The sequence below is a fragment of the Neopelma chrysocephalum genome, unplaced genomic scaffold, assembly GCF_003984885.1.
Source record: "Neopelma chrysocephalum unplaced genomic scaffold, ASM398488v2 Primary Assembly neopelma1_100, whole genome shotgun sequence".
Classification (NCBI taxonomy): domain Eukaryota; kingdom Metazoa; phylum Chordata; class Aves; order Passeriformes; family Pipridae; genus Neopelma; species Neopelma chrysocephalum.
The window spans coordinates 2,062,122-2,083,713 of NW_020897763.1; the positions used below are offsets into that span (position 1 = coordinate 2,062,122).

Below are 21,592 nucleotides of genomic sequence, written 5' to 3' on the forward strand. Positions count from 1 at the left end.
TTTTATGGAGACCCTCTCTCCCAGCCCTTTTGGAGCACGGGATGTTGCTGACTGGCAATATCAGCCCGTTGCCAGGGATATTCCCCACTGGCACCACCCTTCTGCGGCAGAAGGAGATGGAGCAATGCCCCTTGGCACACGGTGGGGAGAGGCAGCAGCTCCAGGGCTGGGCTTCCCGTCGGCAGATTAGCACCCGGAGGGCCCCGGCGTTGCTCGCATACCCGAGCGGGGACGGCTCCCCAAACCCTTCCCGCTGGACATACTCGAGCTGACACACAGAGCCCATAATTGCAGGACACGTCAGGAAATGCTGGTCAGGATTATATCTGTCTGGCTGATGGGGATAAGGATTTTCCTCCCCGTTTCCTGCACACAGGGCAGGGGAGGGGACACACACCTCAGTCACTGGGCTCAGCAAGACATGAGGGACAAACCAGCGTGTCCTGGGTGCATCTTACGTGTGCCCACCTCAGGCAGTGTCTCCCCCCATATCAGGGAGCGTTTAGCACAAGGAAAGAGAACACTAAAAGCACACAAAACCCTCCAGCACTGACCCGTTACTCTGCTTTTCTCAGCACGGTGATTTTTCCGCCCGGAAACTGGATCCTGATTCATTGCCCACAAGATGATGCCAAATGTGCTTCCCTAACTCACAGTCACAAAAGCCACTACTCAGAAAGACAGAAATACATCAGTTCTGAAATAATTTGCTTTGAGAGGGATGGATTTCAGCTGACAAGCAAAACCTCAGATCCCACACCAGGGAAAACCTAAGGAACACCTGAACAGCAGAGCAGCCCTGTGGCTTCAGAGCAAGGGGTGATCAGCACCTCATATCCAGCCCTCACATCTCTTTTTCTTGAATGCAGGTTTGTTTCATGTATTTTCTAAAAAAGAAAAAACCAAAAATCCCCAGCAAAGCCACTACAGCTCAGGAATCAAAGAGCCTCCCATCTTTGGAATAAACACGTGTCCCTCGTGCACCAGGCATCTTGTTGAAGAGGCACCCAGTGCTCCACAGCTCCTGGGTCCACACACTGCCACCGTGGTCCCTGGGGGTCTCCAGCCAGGCCTGTCATGTTTTGTGGGATGGAGCTGTGGATTCCCTGCATGGCACCTCAATGACAGGCGGGGGAGGCAGATCCTGTCTCCTGCTTCCACATCACTCATAGCTCCATGGGATTGAGCAGGCAGCTCTGGAGCAGAGATGGGGAGCCCAGAGGCTTTTCTCTGAGTGCAAAATAACTCAAATGAACTTGAACAGACTCAGCTCCTCCAGCAGCAAGAGGTGGCATTGGACCGGATCAGGCTGCTCAGGTCAGAGGGACCATGTGCTCCTGCACAGCAGAGACCCCTCAGAGGTGCCCAGCCAGAGATACTGATGATCTGAAAAGGTTGTCATAGGCCCAACACAAGGAAATAAGCTAAACCAGACCCACAGATGGACAGACAGTCTCCCCCAGCCTTGTCCCAACTCATCAGCCAAGGGTGGCTGAGCCACAGGAGGAAATGCTGCAGGATGATGCAGACACCTGGAGGTACAGCAGGAAGGGTGAAAAGCAGGCCATAAACTGGCAAAGGAGCACCCAGGGCTTACAGGCACCAGGCTGGGGCAAAGATATTTGCTTTTAAAGGCAGCACCCTGAGACACACTGTCCCTGGACAGCAGCTCACCCACACTGTGAGAGCAGGACACAGGAGAGGAATCTTCACACCAGCCCCAGCTGAACCCAACCTGGCAGTGCCCCCCAGGAGCCCCAGATGTGCCTCCTCTCTGTGCCACCTCCCAGGGCACTTCTATCTGCTGGCATCCACATATAACCCAAATCCCTGCTGCTCTGCCAGCAGAGAGGAGGCATTTGTGTGACAAGATTATGGAGATTAGCTCACTCAGCATAAGCAGCTCCTGGGCTGGCCCTAATCCAGAGGGACATATGCAGCCCATGCACTGCTGCTTCCCTGGCTGTCCTCCACTTGAGCTGGAGGAGACGATTTTCAGTGTCTCTATGTCAGGGTGGGCACTGTGTGCCAGCAGGGACCCCACAAATCCTCCCAGCCCAGCCCCTGCTAATGGGATGGCCACGCTGGGATGGGTCTTTCTGCTCCCTCACTGGGCTGAGAGGCAGCTAACACAAGCACAGGGTCCTCAGGGCAGAGTTTGCCCTCTGTATTTTTTTTGACACAGCCTTTCCAGGTGCTCTGTACAGCAAACAGAGGCAGTGCCAGCGATCTGTAACCTAAAAACGCCCACATACATGGCAGCAACTGCTCCCTGCAGTTCTCCAAATAATCCTGGGCAGTTCCACACCCCAAATGAACATCTTTACACACCTCACTGCTTGACTTTCACCCGCAGGAGTCTTGCTGTTGGGAGCCCAACTTAGCCACGAGCAGAGCCCAAAGCAAAGCTCTGCAGGGCTCGTGGGATCGGCTGTGGAACAAGCAGAGATCATCCTCACCCTCCACAACAGCACAGCTACTCCCAGCTGGGAGGGAGGACCAGCACTGCTGGAGGAGAACTTCTTCCGTGGCAATTAATGCTGTTAATTGGCCTCAGTCAGGCCTCACTGACCCCCAGGCACTCAGGTGTGTGAGCAAGGAGGCTGCCTGCAAGGAAGGGGGAAAGGGGGTGAGATCCATGAGAAGATAAAAATTGTGTGATCTCTTGAATCCCATGAGAAGGTGGCTGAGAAAGGTTGGGAGTGATCATAGAATCACAGAGTGGTTTGAGTTGGAAGGGACTTTAAAGCTCATCTCGTTCCAATCCCCTGCCATGGGCAGGGACACTTCCCACTATCCCAGGTTGCTCCAACCTGGCCTTGGACACTTCCAGGGATGGGGCAGCCACAGCTTCTCTGGGCAACCTGTGCCACGGCCTCCCCACCCTCACAGGGAAGAATTCCTTCCCAATATCCACTCTGAACCTTCTCTCTTCCAGTTTAAATCCATTCCCCCGTGTCCCATTGCTGATGTCTCAGAGTAGGGCACAGAGTGACCCAAGGGCTGCTCAGGCTGAGGGTCAGCACCGGTGTGAAGAGCCACAGTTGGGGCACAGGGGACCCCCACAGCCCCTGCTTTGGGTCAGGGGCTGGAGGGCAAGACCAGAGTGGCAGTGACTCCCCAGGGGCACAGCCCTCCCCTCCCCGCACACGTGGGGGCTGGCAGGGCTTTATCGGGGCTTCTGAGCGTGCTGGAAAAACACTCGGGCCACCGAGCAACAGGCTAAAAGTGGCCGGGTCAGGGCGAGCAGCTGCCGGGGCCGTGCCGGGAGGGCTGTGCTCCCACCCCGCCGCATCCGCCCCGACGTGCTCGGAGCGACAACACGAGATTACATTGCAGCAGGCTGGGGGCTGGCATGTGGAGCGAGCCAGAAATAAAACTGTTTGTGTAGCAACTGAAAACACAGCAACAGCAGCTAGGTGAGATGTAACTCTCTTTTTTTTCCTTCTTCTTTTTTCTTCTTTCTTTTTTTTTTTTTTGTGTTTGGTAGGAAGAGATGTGTTCACCCTTTAAAGGGGTTTTTGCTTGGGATGTGAGCTCCCCGTGGCTGCAGGATGTTCCCATGCAGGTCTGGGACTCCTTGGCACCAGCAGCATCTTCATTGCCCTTTCATGTACCACAGGCTTTTGGATGCTGGTGTGCACGGAGAAATGCTGGATGCAACACAAAATGGACATAGCAGAATGCAGGTACAAGCTTGAACCTGGTGTATCCCAATATTCAGAAGACATCTCCTTGTAGTCCCTTTCCAGCTGTTATTGCACCTTATGGATCAGAAAAGGGAGTTAGAAACGACTTGGGGTTCTTCACATGGACTCAGGCTCGGGATTCAGGACTGTGCCAACACACCCCTGCAGAGGCAGGATCTGGGTGAACAGAGGAAGCTCCAGGGCTGGCAGACAGAAAATAAGGAGAATGGCCTGATAAATGAGTCCAAACAAGTTATAGAGAAAATAAGAAAAAGAACTGTCCTGTAATTATAGAGGAAAGGACAAGGTCACCCCATGGCTGTGCCAGAGCAAGGACAAACCTCCCACCTGCCACGCCTGCCATCCCTCCTGCTGGCAGTGCTTAATCCCTCAGCAGTGCCACGTAGGAAGAACTCTGCAAATGGCATCAGGAAGGACAGAGACAGGGAAAGGACGAGGGGGACACGCCTGAAATGGGGCCCACCAAAAGCTGCATTTGTTGTGGCCCTGTGGGGAGGTAAAACATCTTCCTGTAACGCTGCCAGTTCATAGAAAGGGCCATGGAACGAGATCAGAACCTGAGAAAGCAGCTCATAAAGGCAAATTTATCCTCTGTGTGTAACTGGACCCAACGGTGTGGATGATGCAGGGAGCTCTGGGTTTAATTTAATAGGGAAAAAAAATCATCAAAGAATATTTATAAAGGTTTGTGTCATTCTTGTGCGTTTCCCATCACATGGGGATGTGTCAAAGGATCATGCTTAGTCCTGCAAGTGCTGAAGAGGGGTCTGGAAATAGTTATAGCAAAGCACATGATCCACTAGACCAGGGAAAAGAAGAAGAAAATCCAGCCTGGAGGTCCTGGCTTTCTCTTACACCCCCTGCCACCTTATTCCTTCTCCTAAAGGCACCACCAGTGCCCCAGGAGTGGGAAACAAGATGATGAGGGAGGTAAAATGCTGCAGCACATGGAACTGCAGCCGGAGAGTGTCACTGAGCCCTCGGTGGCAGCTCAGCTCCACACAACTGTCGCTGCAAAAACATCCTGAATCAGCACCAGCTGGCTGGAAAATAAAAGCTGGGCTGTTTGCTCCCCTCTTGCACCTCCCAAAATAACCAGCAGCTTCCCTACACTCACCCCCCTCCCAGCCACAAACACTCCCACCTTCCCCAGCAATCAGTGACCAGCGGGAGCCACAGCCACGTCCTCCCTCACCCTCTCTGTGCCCCTACAAATGACCTACAAAGGGGCATTTCTGAAGATTACCAGGGTATACATGTCTGGAAAGGGTTGGAAAACACAGCTGCCCCCTCCCAGTGCCCGGGGTGCCAGGCAGAGCCTGTGAGGTGCTGCGAGACATCTCCAGCAAAGAGACAAAATCATCTTATACCACCCCCGTTGTTTCCACGTGTATCTCCATCTAAAGAAGAAATAGAGCATAAAAAGGTGGGCAGCACATTTCTTCAGGCACCTTCTGAAGGCCAAGGAGCTGCAGGAGCCCTGAGGGCTGCCCACCTCCAGCTCCTTTCTGTCCCAGGTCAGGCAGGGGCCGGCAGCACTGAGATCAAACAGTGCCAAAGGCTGAGCTCTGCACAGGGAACAGCAGTGAAGGGAATTGTGCAGGGGATGTACAGGGGATCTGCAGCTCATGTCTCAGAGATTCAGCCTCAGACAAAACAAATTACCCCTCTCTGCTCGCCTGCACACATTTATTCTGTGCTCGTGGCTTTGAGAGAGGAGATCTGGTGTGAATTACTCGCACGACCTTTCCTGTTTGATGACTTTACAGCTGGCTGCACACACCTCAGACGTAATTTCATTTATGCCATCCATCATTAACACCTGCTGGGGAGACTGGCAGCTCTTATCAGTGACGTTACTGGTGCTGCTGTCACCCAGGGCTGTGACAGTGGCAGGACAGAGCATGGGCTGGGGAGGGATCACTGCACTCACAGCCCTGGGCAGCACATGGATGAGGGCCTTGGGCATTATCAGTCAGACCTGTGATAATATGGAGTAAAATCCTCCTGTTGTCCTCCCCTTCTCATCCTTCACCCACGTCAGAATGAGCTCTCAGGCTCCTGCTGAGCGTGGCAAGGTGGAAATAATTTTTCCAGCTCTTTTTCTTGCCCTACAAGATCACCCTCCACACGGCTGCCCTTGAAGGCCACCAGCTGAACTCCACTCTCCCAGCAACTTCTTGGTTATGATGATTTGCATTTCCACATCCACAGCAGCCAAAAAACCACCCAGGGCAAGACCTGGCTGCATTATTTCTCATCTGGAGATCCCCTTGCTCACAGTCCCCTTCCCTAACACACCACATCCAACGTGTTCTCACAATGCAATCGGAACTGTGAAGAAATTCATATTAAATCCAACCTGGTTTATGTCACTAGTCTGTACAAGAGCCTCCAACAGTGCATTCTGTGGGCTAATCAGGCATGGGGTTTATTGCTTTCAATCCCTTCTCAGCTATGCTTAATTACACTTAATTATAATAATCATGGTCTCTGCCTTCCTACCTACAACCCACTTGCCCAGGAAAACAGTCTTCTCCAATAGGCCTCTCTGCTTGTAAAGCCAAATTCCAGAGCTTCCCAGCGGGAGGAATGCAACCCCTTACATGGCTCCTCTGCTCAGAGAGCCCGGGGCTGCCTCTCCTCATCTTTAGAAAGCTCCTCTCAGCGGTGAAGAATGGACAGACTTAATTCGGGCAACTATTCCAGCCCCGCAGACAAAGGGAACAAGCCGAAGGCCACTTAAGGAGCAATTATTTAAATCCCCCTTGCGAGAGCTGAGGGAAGAGCTGCGGAGCGCTCCTGCCAGCAATCCCGTGTCCCTGCAGCTCCTGAGAGCCCGATCCCAAACTCTCCTCGGACTCCTTATAAGTTCAGTGTTCAGAGGTGCCTCGGAGCACAGCTGTCTGCATCTGCACCCAGTGGATCCCTGCACATCCATCATTCCTGAATAAACGGGGAGGGAGGAATTGGGACCGCGGAAAAAAAACATTTGGGGCACATCACGTGTGCTTTGCTCAAGGATCTCACACTCAAAATTCAAGGGAAGAGAGAGCAATCTTTCAGAGGAAAAGGCATCCCTGAGCATCTGTGCTGTCCTAAAAGTGTTTGGAAAGCCCATTAAGGCTAATTTGACAAGAGGAAAGAAAACAACCCCAAAGCTGCCTACCACTCACTCATCGCCTGTGCCACAAAGAACTGAGTTTATAAAAAGGATTAGATGAATCATACCAAGACTGGCACTACTAGTTTGCTTGCTGATGCTTAAAGAAAAAGGAATTACAGGCAAAATTCACCCCTTTGGTTCACACAGCCTCGAGCCACACACTGACCCACACTAAGGTCTCCTCTGGCAACACCCTGCATGGGGTGAGTCCAGGCACCAGCAGTCCTTTATACCATTAGTTACTAGAAGATACATGCAAAGTTTTCAGCCTGGTAATTTTGAGGCCCTTTGGAATGGCCTCAGGAACCTCCTGGCCCTTACTTTCAGAAAAATCAGCTCCCTTTGAAAACATATGAAGCAGAAAACCCCAAATCTGAAGCTCCCAAACAAGACACCACTGAAGAGTCTTGGCATCCAGGTACTAACTACATAGGCAGCTTAAAAAAAAAGCCCTCAGTCCGTGTCTTGAAGGAGGAAAAAATTAAATGGGACAAATTTGTGCTATGCAACAACTCGCTGGACTGATGTGGCTGCTTTTTAAAGCACTTTGTGCTAAATGAGTCTGGAACAGCATCAGCCTCTCAGCAGGCAAAAGTTAAACCCAATGAACCAAAGGAATATTGCTAAATGCAAGTAAATCTCTTCTTCTTCTGCCTGTCAAAATGATTCAAGAGTCTCCTGATTAATTTTTCCATCAAGAAATCACATTAATTAACCAGAGAATGGTTTGGGTTGGAAAGGATCTTAAAGCTCATCTCATTCCACCCCCTGCCATGGGCAGGGACACCTTCCACTAGCCCAGGTTGCTCCAACCTGGCCTTGGACACTTCCAGGGATGGGGCAGCCACAACTTCTCTGGGCAACCTGTGCCAGGGCCTCTCCACCCTCACAGGGAAGGAATTTCTTCCCAATATCCCATCTAACTTTCCCCTTTTTCAGTTTGAAGCCACTCCCCCTTGTCCTGCCACTATAATAACAGTTGGAATACACCACAAGTGACAACAGGCCAGATTCCAGGCTTCTGCCCCACGCTCTGGATCTTTGTGCTGGATGTTTTTACATCAACATCCCAGCAGAATTTAACCAGGCAGAACGATGTGAACACAGCTTTGGGATCGGATTCCCGGCTCCTTAGCTGGCACCAAAGAGTATTTCCCCTCCCAGGGCACTGTGCAGCTCAGACAGCAGAATTTGGGATACAATACCTTATCATGTTACATCAACAAGCATTACAGCATGGGAGATAAGCTTATTTTTTTAAACTGAGGTGCTGTGCCTGAGAAAATGGCACTCAGTCATGCAAAGTGACACTGACTGTCCCATGGGCTCAGACTGAACACAGAGCTACACACACACACATATATATATATATAAACCATAAACATCTAAATGTCTGCATACAGATATATATATATATATATATATATATATTTACTGTTTTCAGGTTGCAAACTTTTTAAAAATCAAGTATTTTCCATAAACATCTAAATGTCTGCATACATATATATATATATATATTGTTTTCAGGTTGCAAACTTTTTAAAAATTAAGTATTTTCCATAAAAATCTAAATGTTTGCATATATATACATTTCTACTGTTTTCAGGTAGCAAACTTTTTAAAAATCAAGTATTTTGCATAAACATCTAAATGTCTGCATACATATATATATATATAACATATATATATATACTGTTTTCAGGTTGCAAACATTTTAAAAATCAGATGCTTTCCATTCACTCATATTAAAACAAGTTAAAAAAAAAAATCACTCGGTGCTGTCTGCAAACTCTCTGTGTGTAACACACATCGTTTAATCACACAGGTCGTAGCTCCAGACCTTTTTACTGCAGCATGATTTCATCTTCAAACCATCCCAATATCCACTTGTGTACAGTAGGTTACCCATTTATAGGTTTCTAATAAAAGCAAATCTTCCCTAAGTGGCTATTACTGGATTTCTCCTTTCAGCCCGGGGGATAAGCGGGATTCTGGGCTTTAAAAAGCTCTCCAGTGGGCTGAATAAGAAAGTGTGACACTGGAGAATGTCATGGCAAAACTCTGGTGGGTTCTAATTAAAGCCCCGTTAACGAGAGGAACATTTGTCACACCAGGGCACTCGTCACGTTTAGCACAGACACGCTGAAAGCATCTACTCACAGAGTGAAAATTTTCTCTCCTCTCTAGTCCAGATGCCACAGGAGGTGGTGTCTGGCAGCACAAGGTAAGTCCCACCAGCTGGAAATCATTAATACCTTTTTTCCCCCCTCTTTTTAATCAAGGACTTTTAGGAATTTGCACACTCTGTCGCTAAAGAAAATTACGGATTTATTTTCTTCTAAAAACGACCCGAAATACAACTTTAGGAAATCAATGTTACATTGAGATACATGGTTTGAGACTGACTTACTTCCAAAATGTTATACTCACGTGCACCTTCAATGCTTTCCAACATTCCCCACCATCTTACACCTCATCACAGTATTTATAATAAAAAGGCTAACCTGTGAATTCTGTAGACATTTAGTGTGAACATCTGCAACGCATAAGAAACCCTGGATGGTCATTTGATGGAGACAGATGTTGGCTGGTAAAGTCCTAAGGCACAGAGCTGTGTGTAGGGGTCTCTTGTACAACCCACTGAGCCCCTCTGCAAGGATTTATTTGGATTAAAGTCCCTGCTCCCTCTGAGTCCAGGACAATTTTCGCCTCCCCACGGCTGCTCTGGGGAGCCACGGGTTTCACACAGGACACTGGGAGTTGCTGGAAGGGACCAGTGGCATTTCAGAACATCAGGGCTCTCTAGTGGGATGTAGGAAGTGTACACATTTCCCAAAACCTTTGTTAAATTAATAAAAAAGTATTGATCAGGTGGTGTCTGCGACCTTCTGGCTCTCACAACTCCCCGACAGGACGGGGAACCCGGGGAGGGTCGGGCTCTGCTCCCAGGGAACAAGGGACAGGAGGAGAGGGAACGGCCTCAAACTGTGCCAGGGGAGGGTCAGGTTGGACATCAGGAGGAATTTCTTCATGGAAAGGGTGGTCAGGCCTTGGAAGGGGCTGCCCAGGGAGGTTTGGAGTCCCCACCCCTGGAGGTGTCCAAGGAAGGCCTGGACGTGGCCCTCAGTGCTCTGGGCTGGGGGACAAGGTGGGGATGGGGCACAGGGTGGGCTCGATGACCTTGGAAGTCTTTTCCAACCCAAATGATCCTGTGACTCTGTGAAGCATCAGGATAAAAACACAAAGCCCAATTTCCCAAACTGCCAGGTAGCCACACTCCCAAGTGCTCAACACGTGCAAAAGCCACAGGTTTTTTCATTGAAGTCTCTGAGCCCAGTTTGTTTTGAACCTCAGCTGGGTGCTGCACACAAGTCCCACAGATCTTTCCATATTATTTTGCCTCTCCACTTCCACAAGGGCATTAAACTTCAGCAGGCAGGGGATTTGTATCAATCATTTCAGCAGAGATCTCTGGGTGCAGCATCAGCCTTTTGCTTGTGTGCCTGGGATTAGCAAGACATTGCTGAGATCATCATGTATAGGTTTCACAGCCAGAACAGCTATTACCATTAAACAAGAAAAAAAAAAAACCAAAAAACAACAAGAAGAGCTGCAGCCTGCAGTGAACAACCCTTTAAAAAAGACCCTGGGTTTGTTTCAGAGGTGGTTTTAAAGAGGCTGATAACTGCAAAGAACCTCTACTGATAAACTGCTGCTTGAGAAGTTTTCAGCTGCATTAAATCCTAACAGGTAAAAAAAAGATTGTAAGCAACACACTCACTCCTTCACAAAAGTCACATTAAATCTTCACAATTAGTCTGCTGTGAATTTTTAGGTCCCTGGACAACCAGGATTCCCATTCAAGCTGGCTGGGAAGGATAAAAACCACCAGTGAGGAGTGTCTGTTGTACCCAGAAGATCTCTAGAATCGGGTCACTGCTGTCAAACAAACCCCACATTGAGCAGCTGCTGTGACTGAGACCAAGCCTGCAAAGAACTAAACCCAGCCTGGGTGGGTGTTCCACAGGAAGAATTCCTCACTGTCCCCACTGAATTCCAATAAAAACAGGCCTCTCCCTGGCCATGTGGACAGGCAGGTACTATTTGGACCCTGTGTATCTGTCAGATGTGATGCTCATGCCCTGTCTCTCTTTTATATAAAAATATTCCTAAGCCAAACAGCTCAAACTGCAGACAAAAACCAGTGTGTTATTCACACCACAGAGGCTAACGGGGCAGTAAAACTTTATAAGCAACATCTGAAAACAAATTTGGGTGACTTTTAGAAATGCAATGCCTGTTTTGCTGCAAACTCAGACAGTCTGCATGTTTTGTGCTAACTTCCAAGAAGAACATGACTGAAATTCCAGTGCTGGCACATCAACAAACCTGCAAAGCAAAGCTACCACAAAAATAATAGTTGTTCTCTTAATCTATTTTGACAAGTTTAATTTTAGACCACTTTCAACACTCTTAGCAGTAGCACAGCTCATGAAAATGACGGACACTGGTGATTTTAGACCTCACCAACGTTTAGCTCTCCAAAAAAACAAGTGTGACTTTGAGGTTTGACCATATCTGGTGAGCACAGACACTGTGACTGTGGTCATCCTTGATAAATGACAGCCCAGTGACACAGCCTGTGGTCCCACCCTCCACCAACTCACAGGGAATTCAACAAGTCCAGTATCACAGGGACAATTCCTCACCTCTCTCCCAAATTATTAGCTCACCTAGAGGGCTCTCCCAGTTTGGAATAGTGGCACACAATTCAGTGAAAGCAAGTGCTTTATGAAGGAAGTGGGGATTAGGAATTGGAAACAAGACCCCAGTATTCTCAGCTATGTTCCCTGGGTTAGGAAAAAGCCCTTTCCAACCCAGCAAATATCTGCTGAGGCTGCTTCCTCTTCCTTCTCACCTGTATAGACAAGACACTGAACCATGTGTCTGATTTTCAAATATAGTAGTCCCAAGTAAGTGAGACTCAGTCTTAAACACAACCCACAACAGGCACCTCGTGCAGTCAGGGCGTGCTGAGCACAATTTCTAGATAAAAAGCCATGGTTTTGCCAGCTAATTACTTTATCTGCAGCTTTACAGCACCAGTCTTAAGCAAGATTACTGTGTGTGCACAGAGCTGCCACGTTAGGGGTTACCTCAGAGTCACTTCTTCCCAGAAGTCACAGGAGAATTATTACTCTGCATGTGGCATTTTATAGACAAAATGGTTTAGAAGCAGGACACTGCTGTGTGTTCCTAAGAGATCTGATTGTACAGCTCCCAGCACACCAACACCCTGCTCCTTCTGCCAGGCTCCATCACCACCATCCCCTCCTGGCCTCTATATAAACTGCTTTTAGGCATCTTTCCTACCAAGTTTTGCTCCTGAAAGGTTCATTTCTCCTCACCCACCAGGTATATTTTGTGTAAAAAAAAAAAAAAAGGGCAGAGGAAGAAGAATAATATTTCTGGTTTCTGAAAATGTGCCAAAATCTATTAGAGATTCTACTAAAAATCGATGGTGTCTTCTGCCACTTCCCCACAAAACCCACTTCCCTGGTTCTCCATTCAAATAAAACTTCACTCAGCCAAGCAAAATAAAAAATACCAGCCATGTGTTATGAGGAAGTGACCCATGAACATGCCATACATGCTGGTAGCTGCACAGATAAAAGCTAGACTGTTATTTTAATGTTATTACTAAGCTTATTGAATTGACACTTGGGAAACAAAACATCTCAGAAAAGCTACGTACACAAGAACCTCAATTTCAACTCCTGGGAACCTCAGTTTAAAGCCCTGGGAAGTTTGGAGCTTTGGCTCTGTCTTTTTGCCTTTTTTTTCTAAAGGCCTCCACCCAGCATTTCCCCAGTGCTAAATTAACCCCAGAGAGGACAGAATGCAGCCCCATCTCCTCAGAGAGGGAAGGTCTCCTCCTGGACATCTTAAAAATCACCCTGACAACTCCTCTGATTGCATTCTCAGAGTCTCCTTGTTTTAACATTCAAAACCTGCTACAGAGAAAAGCCATTCAGTTTAAAACCTCCTGTTCATAAAAGCTCTGAACTGCATTTAAAATTGTGTTCACACACCTGGCAAGGGATCAGATGATTTTGGAAATGGACTCGGGCCATGAGGCTGCAAGAATGAACCACCCCAACAAGCTGTGCCGTTGTCATGACAGGTCACACCACCCTGTCATGTTCTTGGAAGATAAAGGCAGAAGAAATACAAGCTCATGGATTTCAAGAAAGAGAAAATGTGTAGGCACCCAAAGGCCTGAAGGAACACAATTAAAAATAACACAGCTCTCCCCATAAAATATTTTCATTTGGATCCACCAGTTCTTGCACCTTATCAGTCTTTCCTGGTTATGTTTTCACAGATTTTTTTTTTTTTTTAGATTTCAGAGCACACTTCCAATTTTTACATTGGTGTTTTCCCCCACCCCCTCATTTTCTAGTCACAATCCCAGGCCTTAAAAACTTTTACTTGTCTGACAGGAGTGGCATGTTTGCATTTTATTAAAAGAGCTTCACGTAATTCAATGGAATTCACTCTACACAAAAAAGATAACTTTTTTTTAAAATGACCAAAATTTCAAACATCTATATAAACCAGCTCTTAAAAGTTCAACATTTTTGTTTTAGGAACAACACAGGAAAAATGAAGACACACACCTGGCAGAACTGATGATTGAAATTTGAGCTCCAAAGAAACATAATTGCATCATTAGCCCTGAACAAACTGGCTCACACTTGTGAGGGACCAGGCCTGATCTGGAATTCTTGTGATGGACCAGGCCTGACCTCGAATTCCCCTACAATTCCCACAGACTTTTATGGGAAATGGCAAGTGTTACAGAAATTCATAGTTTTATTTAGCTATATCTTGTGTTTCGTGGCATTTCTAGGCTCCTTTGAAATTTTATCATCTAAGTGTTTTCTTTTCCAACAACAAATTCCTTTTTTGGTATCTACATCCCACGGCATTTTTTTTAAAATCTCAGGATAGATAAGGGAAAAACAGTGCAGAGAAATAAAATCCTTAAAACTTAAGCAATTTGCAAGTTCCTAATGCATTGCATTAATGCACTTGTGCTTTTGACAAGAGATGTAAAAACTTCCCCCAGAATAAAAAGAGTTCAGTTGGAGATAACTGAAAATACGTATTTGAAATCAAGTTCCCCTTCTGTCTTAAGCAAAAGAGTCTGTTAAACCATGATAAGAAATAGTTTGATTTCTAAAACAACATTTTTAAACAGCACATCTGCCACGTTGTCCTTGTACCCACCAGCTGAGCTGACCTCCCCAGGAATGGAAAACCCCCACGGTGTGAGTGAAGCAACTGGATAAAAGTTAGCCCTTGAAATGTGAACATTTTGACTGATCTCTGAAAATTCAAGATGTAGCCTCTAACAAAAAGTAACTCCATTAAAAACCTCTGCATTTAATTTCCTTGCACATCGTGAACAGACAGTTTAGAACACGAGGGGCGTGTTCCGGAAATCCAGCATTCCCCACTAGCTGACCAGTTTGGGGAGCACGGAACAGAGAGGAATATTGCTACCAGAGTCAGATCCTAAGTTAGCCCTCAGCTTGTTGGCTCCTGCCACCACAGAAGGCAGCCTGGAACCCGTCCCTTGGAAAGAACTTGTGTAGCTGGGGATCCTTCTGCTGGTGGTTCTATCCAAAGGGGGCGGTTTGGGCACTCGTTTACAAATCCAAGGGTGCCGCAGGGCCTGGCCGGGAGTCATGCGTGCGGCAGGATCCCAGCTGAGGCATTCCTTCAGGAAGTCTATAAACAAGGGGTCATCACAGCCCTTCAGGGCTGTCACCCAGTCCTTGTTCCCTGGAGCTTCCCGAACTTTCCCCCGGCGTGAGCGGCTCCCGTTCAGGGTCACTTTGCCGTCCGCGTGCGTCGTCACGGTGCAGTAGCGAGGGTGACCCTTGGAGTTGATGAAGTTCTTGGCTCGCTTGGACTGATCCAAAAGCTTCTGGGGTGGCATTCCAAGAAGTTCCATCATGCAGGCCAGCTGGTCTGCCTCGTCCTCTCCAGGAAAAAGAGGGTACCCAGTCAAAAGCTCCACCAGGATACAGCCAAAACTCCACATGTCTATGGGCAACCCATAGCGGCTTCCCAGGATCACCTCTGGCGCCCGATAGAATCGAGACTGGATGTACGTGTAGACTCTTTGGTGCTCAAAACAGCTGGACCCAAAATCTATAACCTTGATTGCACTCCTCCCGTACTGTTTTAGGAGGATGTTTTCTGGCTTCAAGTCACAGTGGATGATTCTGTTCCTATAAAGAGCAGCCAAACACTGCAGGATCGAGTGAGCGAACTTCCGCACCAGCTGGAGACCGAAGCCCTGAAACTTATTCTTTTTAATCAGCTCATACAGGTTCACACTCAAGAGCTCGAAGGTCATACAGATGTGGTTCCTAAAGGTGAAGCTTTCCAGCATGTGAATGACATTCATAGTGTCTGTTTTATCCTGCTTCTTCAGGTGCTCCAGGATCCGGATTTCCTCCGCCGCTTGGCGATGGAACCTCTTCTCGTTGCGAACCATCTTTAAGGCCAAGTGTTGGTGGAGTTTGTGATCGTAGACTTTGGCAACTTGTCCAAAACTGCCCTTGCCAATGATTTTGAGCACTTCATACCTGTAGGCAAGGTGGTCATGGGGCACGTGGATGTAGCTGCCTTGGTCGTCGTCATAGCCACCGTTGTTGGGGCCGCCGATGACTCCTTGTCTCTTTTTTGCAGCTGGACCCACAAAGTAAATCTCAGAAAAATTAAATATCTCTTGCTGCTCATAAGCAGATAACTGGTGCCTGTACTGTTTGACAGCCTGCTCTGGAGCTTGGGAAAGACATCTCAGTGCTCTGCCACCAGTTCTAGAAGAGCTTACGTTGTCTACGATTTTATCTTTTGACAAGGAAGGGAGAGGTCTTTCTAAACCAGAAACTCCTGCACACTGAAGAGAACTGTTCCTTTTGTTGCCAGAGTCCTCAAATAACTGCTCCACTTTGACCTGATTTCCAGGCAGAGACTGATCCTTCATCATGAGTTTGTTGATGGAAACCTACACACAGAAGAAAAAAAGGACTTTAGTTTATCTTTTAAAGCACAGACTAAGAATGAAAGCAATACCAACATAAAACAAAATCACTAACACCAACGGCTTTGGCATTTATTAGGAACAAATATAAAATGCTGGATTAAATTACATTACAAGTAGAGTTATAAAAAGGTACACAAAGAGAAAGCAACTCACTGAAACAGCACTTGCACGGACGCAACGTGCTTTTAAATCCATAAAGGGAAACCCTAGAGAGCCAAACACTCAAAAAGGACACAATACCTATCTCTAGTCAGCAAACTGCCAGGGAGCAGCTATGTTTAGCTTTAAACGTGGGTGCAGCAACACAACCAACGACAGATGCAACTTGCACCTGTCTGGAACACGCAACGTAACGTGAACGTGCCGAGAAGTGGCAGGAATATCACACAGACAAGTTGCCAAAGGAAGACAAAGAAACCCCCAGCAGGTGACATATGGCTGGTGTGCCCCAGCTGGGAGAGGAGCAGAAGGATGACAGGGCAAGACAAGGTAAACCATCCTTAAAAAAAAAACAACTAACAAACATGTTTTTTCTTTGAAGGGCAAAACATTGTTGTATCCATTGTATGGCAGAATCATAAAAATCCTGAGCTGGAAGGGACCCACAGGGATCATCCAGTCCAACCCCTGGCCCTGCACAGACACCCCAAAATCCCACCCTGTGCCTGAGAGCGTTGTCCAAACCCTCCTTGAGCTCTGGCAGCCTTGGGGCTGTGCCCACTGCCCTGGGGAGCCTGGTTAGTGCCCAACCACCCTCTGGGGGAAGAACCTTTTCCTGAGATCCAACCTAACCCTGCCCTGACACAGCTCCAGCCGCTCCCTTGGGTCCTGTCTGGTCACCACAGAGAAGAGAGAGCTGCACAACTATCTTAAGACAGACTTAGAAGCTTTGAGAATATCTCCTACTCCCACTCAGCTGACAGCAGGCCCTAACCACTGCCTCTCACTAAAATATTTACATGTGAAACGAACCCACAGAAGGTGAGAAAAACACTGTGAAATGTTTCAAGTTTGTCATTTTTGCAGTTTAGTAAATGCTGCACTCCCCAGAGGTCAGTTCCCTACTAGCACAGCAGTTATTCCCTTTTCTGCTCACTGACACCCCATGCTGATGGACAGCACAGAGGTGTTGTCTCATCCCATGCAGCCCTGAGGAAGCCCTGACTTGCAGTGGCAACATCTGTTTTCCATTTTGTCCTTTAATCTAAAAATAAAGATCTCAGACACATGCCAAACCGAATCCCTGAAAACCAAAATAACTATACAGGAATCAAACAAAAAATATAAATAAACCTGTAGCCCCACAGCAATAAAACCAAATTCCTTTTTAGTTACATCCAGTCCAACATCTTGGCTTGGTCAGTAAATAAGGGAAGTGAATGTTCTCGCCAAAAACAACTACACACATCTCTTAAAAGGGTCTGTTTGTTGGTGCTGCCTTCAAATGTTAATTCTTGCTCACCAGCCCCCAAAAATGGGCATTTCCTGCAGAAGTCAGTGCTTATCGATGGTGAGGAGGGGCCATTGGATATATCCTACTCAGTTCCAGTCCTCTGGGTCCTATCAACCCAAAAATGCAGTGTACTGGGAGAGACACGCCTTTGCAGAGAGTCTGAAGCAAAAACAACAAAGCCCAGCCCTGGTAACTCCAAATAAACGCCTTTTTCTTGGAGCCTGGCTGAACCTCTGAGATAAGAATGACATTTTTTTTCAGAGCTGGCTAAAAGACTATCCAGTCCAGCAGACCCAAACAGTAAGTTTACAAATAAACAGAAAATATAAACACAGAATTAGGTTCACATTTGTTTTAATATTCTCCGTTCAGGAGCAACAGCAACTCTGCTCATGCTGCTGTTCATAGGAAACATTCCGTACCTTTGAATCCCTAAATAACCAAGGAATTCATTATTCCATTTATCCTGGAACGATTTCTTAATGAAGGAACCTTGGCTTTGGATTTCAAACCTGACTCAACAGTAGTAAGGTCTCAATTTTCATTCTTAGAGGACTCCCAAAATCATTTGCCACGTGATGGTGAGACACAAATATAGATCCATCTTCACTTGAACTCAGAAGAGCTGCACTCAAAGTCACACGACTTCTGGGCAACACCAGCTTTATTTTACAAACCACAGCTTTTGTTTTATTGGTAAAGCACTACCAGCAGGCAAGAAATAAGGCTGACAACAACTCAAACTCTCACTTACAAAACTTCATTTTCATTGACAAGGAAACAGCCCAATTCCTACACAACTGGCTTTGCAAAAGTGCATCAGATATTTTCTGAACACTGAATTAAACAGGCTGAATTCAACCCATGTATTCTCCAAGCAGAGAGACTTATGTTCTCCTACAGCTCAGCTGAAGGAATGGGCAGCTGCAGTCACCAGGACTCAATTCTCATGTAACATTACATCCTAACAGAAAAATCTTGCCAGGAAACTAAATATCACTTAAATCCAGATGCTTCCCCATTAAAATTGAGTATCACCCTTGCATGCTGTGCCTCAGTTCCTGCTTGCATGATACCACTGAGGTTGTATTTTATTTATGTATCATCATGCAAAATTGGGCATGTTATAATCCTTAATCTTGCCTTGGGAAGTTAATAGGCTTCAGGGTCAAAATATAGATGAAGATAAGAAACACCAGTCAACCAAACTACTCCTGGAGTTATACTTGTATTTAACTGGAGAGTTCCATTCTATTGACTTTTGTTCAGTAATGAACAACTGAAGTTACACTACAACTTAAAACACTGCAATGTTTCCATACCCCTGCAAACAAAAAAAACCCAACCAACTACTCTTCAAACTTTCCTGCTCAACAAAACTCTAAATTTCTTCTGCTCTCCCTCAACATTGCCAAAAGGGAAGACACAGACCCATGCCTGAGTTTGCACAGACCAAATTAATGACTAATACCTGTTACCATAAAATCCCACAAGGTGATGATTTCCAAATGCATCTTACTCAGGGACATGTCTATTTTCACTTTTCAGAGAGTGAGACTTTTTTAAGCTCAAGCTCCTTCCCTTCTGCCAGAACTGAACAAGAGCCAAAACACATTAAAAACCCATCTAAAAGACAGATCAGTGTACAAAAGTACAGCTAAACATGACCACTAGTGCTCAGCTGAATCAATTCAAGGAAAGATCTCCCAACTCCACAACTGCTGAGGGAACACAGCCCTTGTGAAGCAGCCTGTTAACACCTTCAGTCCATAAAGAGCTATTTTGGTAGCAGACGAAGTGACAGATAATGCCCAAGTTTTCAGAGGAGAAAGATACTTTTGTGAGATGGTTGGCAGCCATGCAAACCCACACTGCTCCTTCTGCTGTTCCTAAGTACTTATCCGTTGGAATTTTTATGAAGGAAACTAAAATGGAAACGTGCAGGAGGTAAAGCAAAGTGTGTGTGGATTTACTTATCAGTACAAGGTGACACGGCAGAACACTTCAACCCTTTGTAAAGTGACTTTTTTGATTAAAACACAAGCTGAGGACACTCAGATGGGATTCCTGAGGCTGCCAGCAAGTTCTACAGCGAACACAGCACATCCTTTTTATGCTTAGTGAACACAATAACGTTAATAAACTACTACAAAGCTGCAAAATTCCACTTTTTTTTGTCTATAGGGAGATATCTCACTCCTGGATAGTTCTCACTGCCACACAACACAACGTGAAGACAAAGATGACTTTGAAATACTCACTTGAGGTCTTGGAAGGGCAGAAGGTCCAGAGGCGCTGCGTTCTTCATTTGAAGGCTCTTGGTATCTTAAATCATCTATCCTCATATAGGAATCATATAATCCATCTCCAAACCTGCCTGGAAATGTCCCATACACAAACCAGTTAGTCACAACCACTCACATTGATAAGAGACAGAGTCAAAACGCTGACATTTACCTCCCTTACCACCTTTTAATCTGTAAAATCATCGATTCTCATTCATTCATTAAACGATCCTCCAAATTTAACTCTATTTTAATACCACGACAGAGCGAGAAGCTCTTGGGGAATCTCGATGTGCGACAGACACTTTTCAATTCAGAGCTCCTCTTTTGTTAATCAAGTTCTGCACTGCGAACGCATCCTTGAGAAGCCCTGAAAGCACCACGCTGCCTGCAGAGACATTAAAACCACCACGCTGCCTTCAGAAACACTAAAACCACCACGCTCCGCGTTTTGCCCATTTTAAGCAGGGTAATCCCAAACGAGCAGAAAACCACTTAAAACCACTTGATAGCGGGCTATCCTTTAAAGCAGGTTATCCTTTTTAAAAAGAAAAAAACGAGATGTGCGAATTACACTTGGGGAGGGGGGGGGAAGGAGGAGAAGGCGAACGGGCGGAACCACGCGGGGTCCCTCCGGCCCGCAGTGCCCCCCTCCCCCGAGCCGCGGGACCCCCTTCCCGCCGCCTCACCCGCTCCGAGCGGCCCCTCCAGCTTCCTGCCGAGCAGCATCGTGTCCGGGGGACCCCGGCCCCGGCCCCATCCCCGGCGGGTCCCGCTGCCCAGCGCCGCCGCCCCGGCCCCGGCCCCGGCCGTTGCCCCGGGAACGGCCCCCGCCCGCCGCCCGCCCGCGCCTGCGCAGCGCGGCCCGGGGCGGGTTTGACTCGCACCCAAATCTGCCGAGTTTCGGCTCTTCCTTCTCTCTCCCCTCTCCCTCTCCCAACCCCTTAAAGCTTCCCTGGTGTAAGATGCGCAGCAAGCCCCCGGGGGTGGTTTGGTTGCGCCGGGGCGGATGCTGGCGGGTGAGGTTCCAAGTGCTGCGCTGTGGGGGTCTCTCGTACGAGGGATTCTTGCGAGAGTTTATTTGGGTTAAAGTCACCGCTCCCCCTGTGAGTCAAGGGCGATGTTTGCTTAATCCGCGGCGGCTCTGAGGAGCCGCGGGTTTCACACACGGTGCGGAATGGGAATCCTGTGTTTCCCATGGGAGTTACAGAACTGGGAGGTAGCAGTGGCGTGTTGCAACATCAGGGCTCTCTTACAAGTGTGTATATGTATGGAGTGTATACAGTTCACCAAACCTTTATTAAAATAATAGAAAAAATCATAGTAAAGTGGTGTGTGTGACCTTCCCACTCTCTACAACTCCCTGACAGGAGGGGGAAGCCGGAGGGGATCGGGCTCTGCTCCCAGGGAAAAAGGGACAGGAGGAAAGACCCTCAAGCTGTGCCAGGGGAGGTTTAGGTTGGATACTTGGGAAAAATTCTCCCTGGAAAGGGTGGTCAGGCCTTGGGAGGGGCTGCCCAGGGCAGTGGTGGAGTCCCCATCCCTGGAGGTGTCCAAGGCAGGACTGGACGTGGCACTGAGTGCTCTGGGCTGGGGGACAAGGTGGGCACCGGGCACAGGGTGGGCTCGGTGATCTTTGAGATCTTTTCCAACCTCCGGTGCCCCTGTGATCCCGTGAAGGCTGTAGCACTGTATCCCTCCTACCCACTCGACGCTCCTTAACCTCGCGCTAGAAATCAATCAATCAATCAATCAATCAATCAATCACTCACTAAGAGCCCAGCAAATCGCAGCGAGAACGGCCCAACTGTTAAGAGCACCTTAGCCAGAAAACAGCTCGGAAGTTTCAGAACA

At 47.5% G+C, this 21,592-nt stretch overlaps 1 protein-coding gene across 1 annotated transcript; it reads right to left on the minus strand.

The window, feature by feature from the left end:
• Positions 1–13,198: 13,198 nt before the first annotated feature.
• DYRK3 (dual specificity tyrosine phosphorylation regulated kinase 3) lies at positions 13,199–20,537 on the minus strand. The gene is made up of 3 exons (XM_027695324.1): positions 20,428–20,537; positions 19,715–19,830; positions 13,199–15,961 (listed from the first exon to the last, which is right to left on the minus strand). The coding sequence occupies exons 1-3, from the start codon at positions 20,465–20,467 to the stop codon at positions 14,399–14,401; spliced, it is 1,719 nt and encodes a 572-aa protein (XP_027551125.1). The 5' UTR covers positions 20,468–20,537; the 3' UTR covers positions 13,199–14,398.
• Between the last annotated feature and the right edge of the window lie 1,055 nt (positions 20,538–21,592).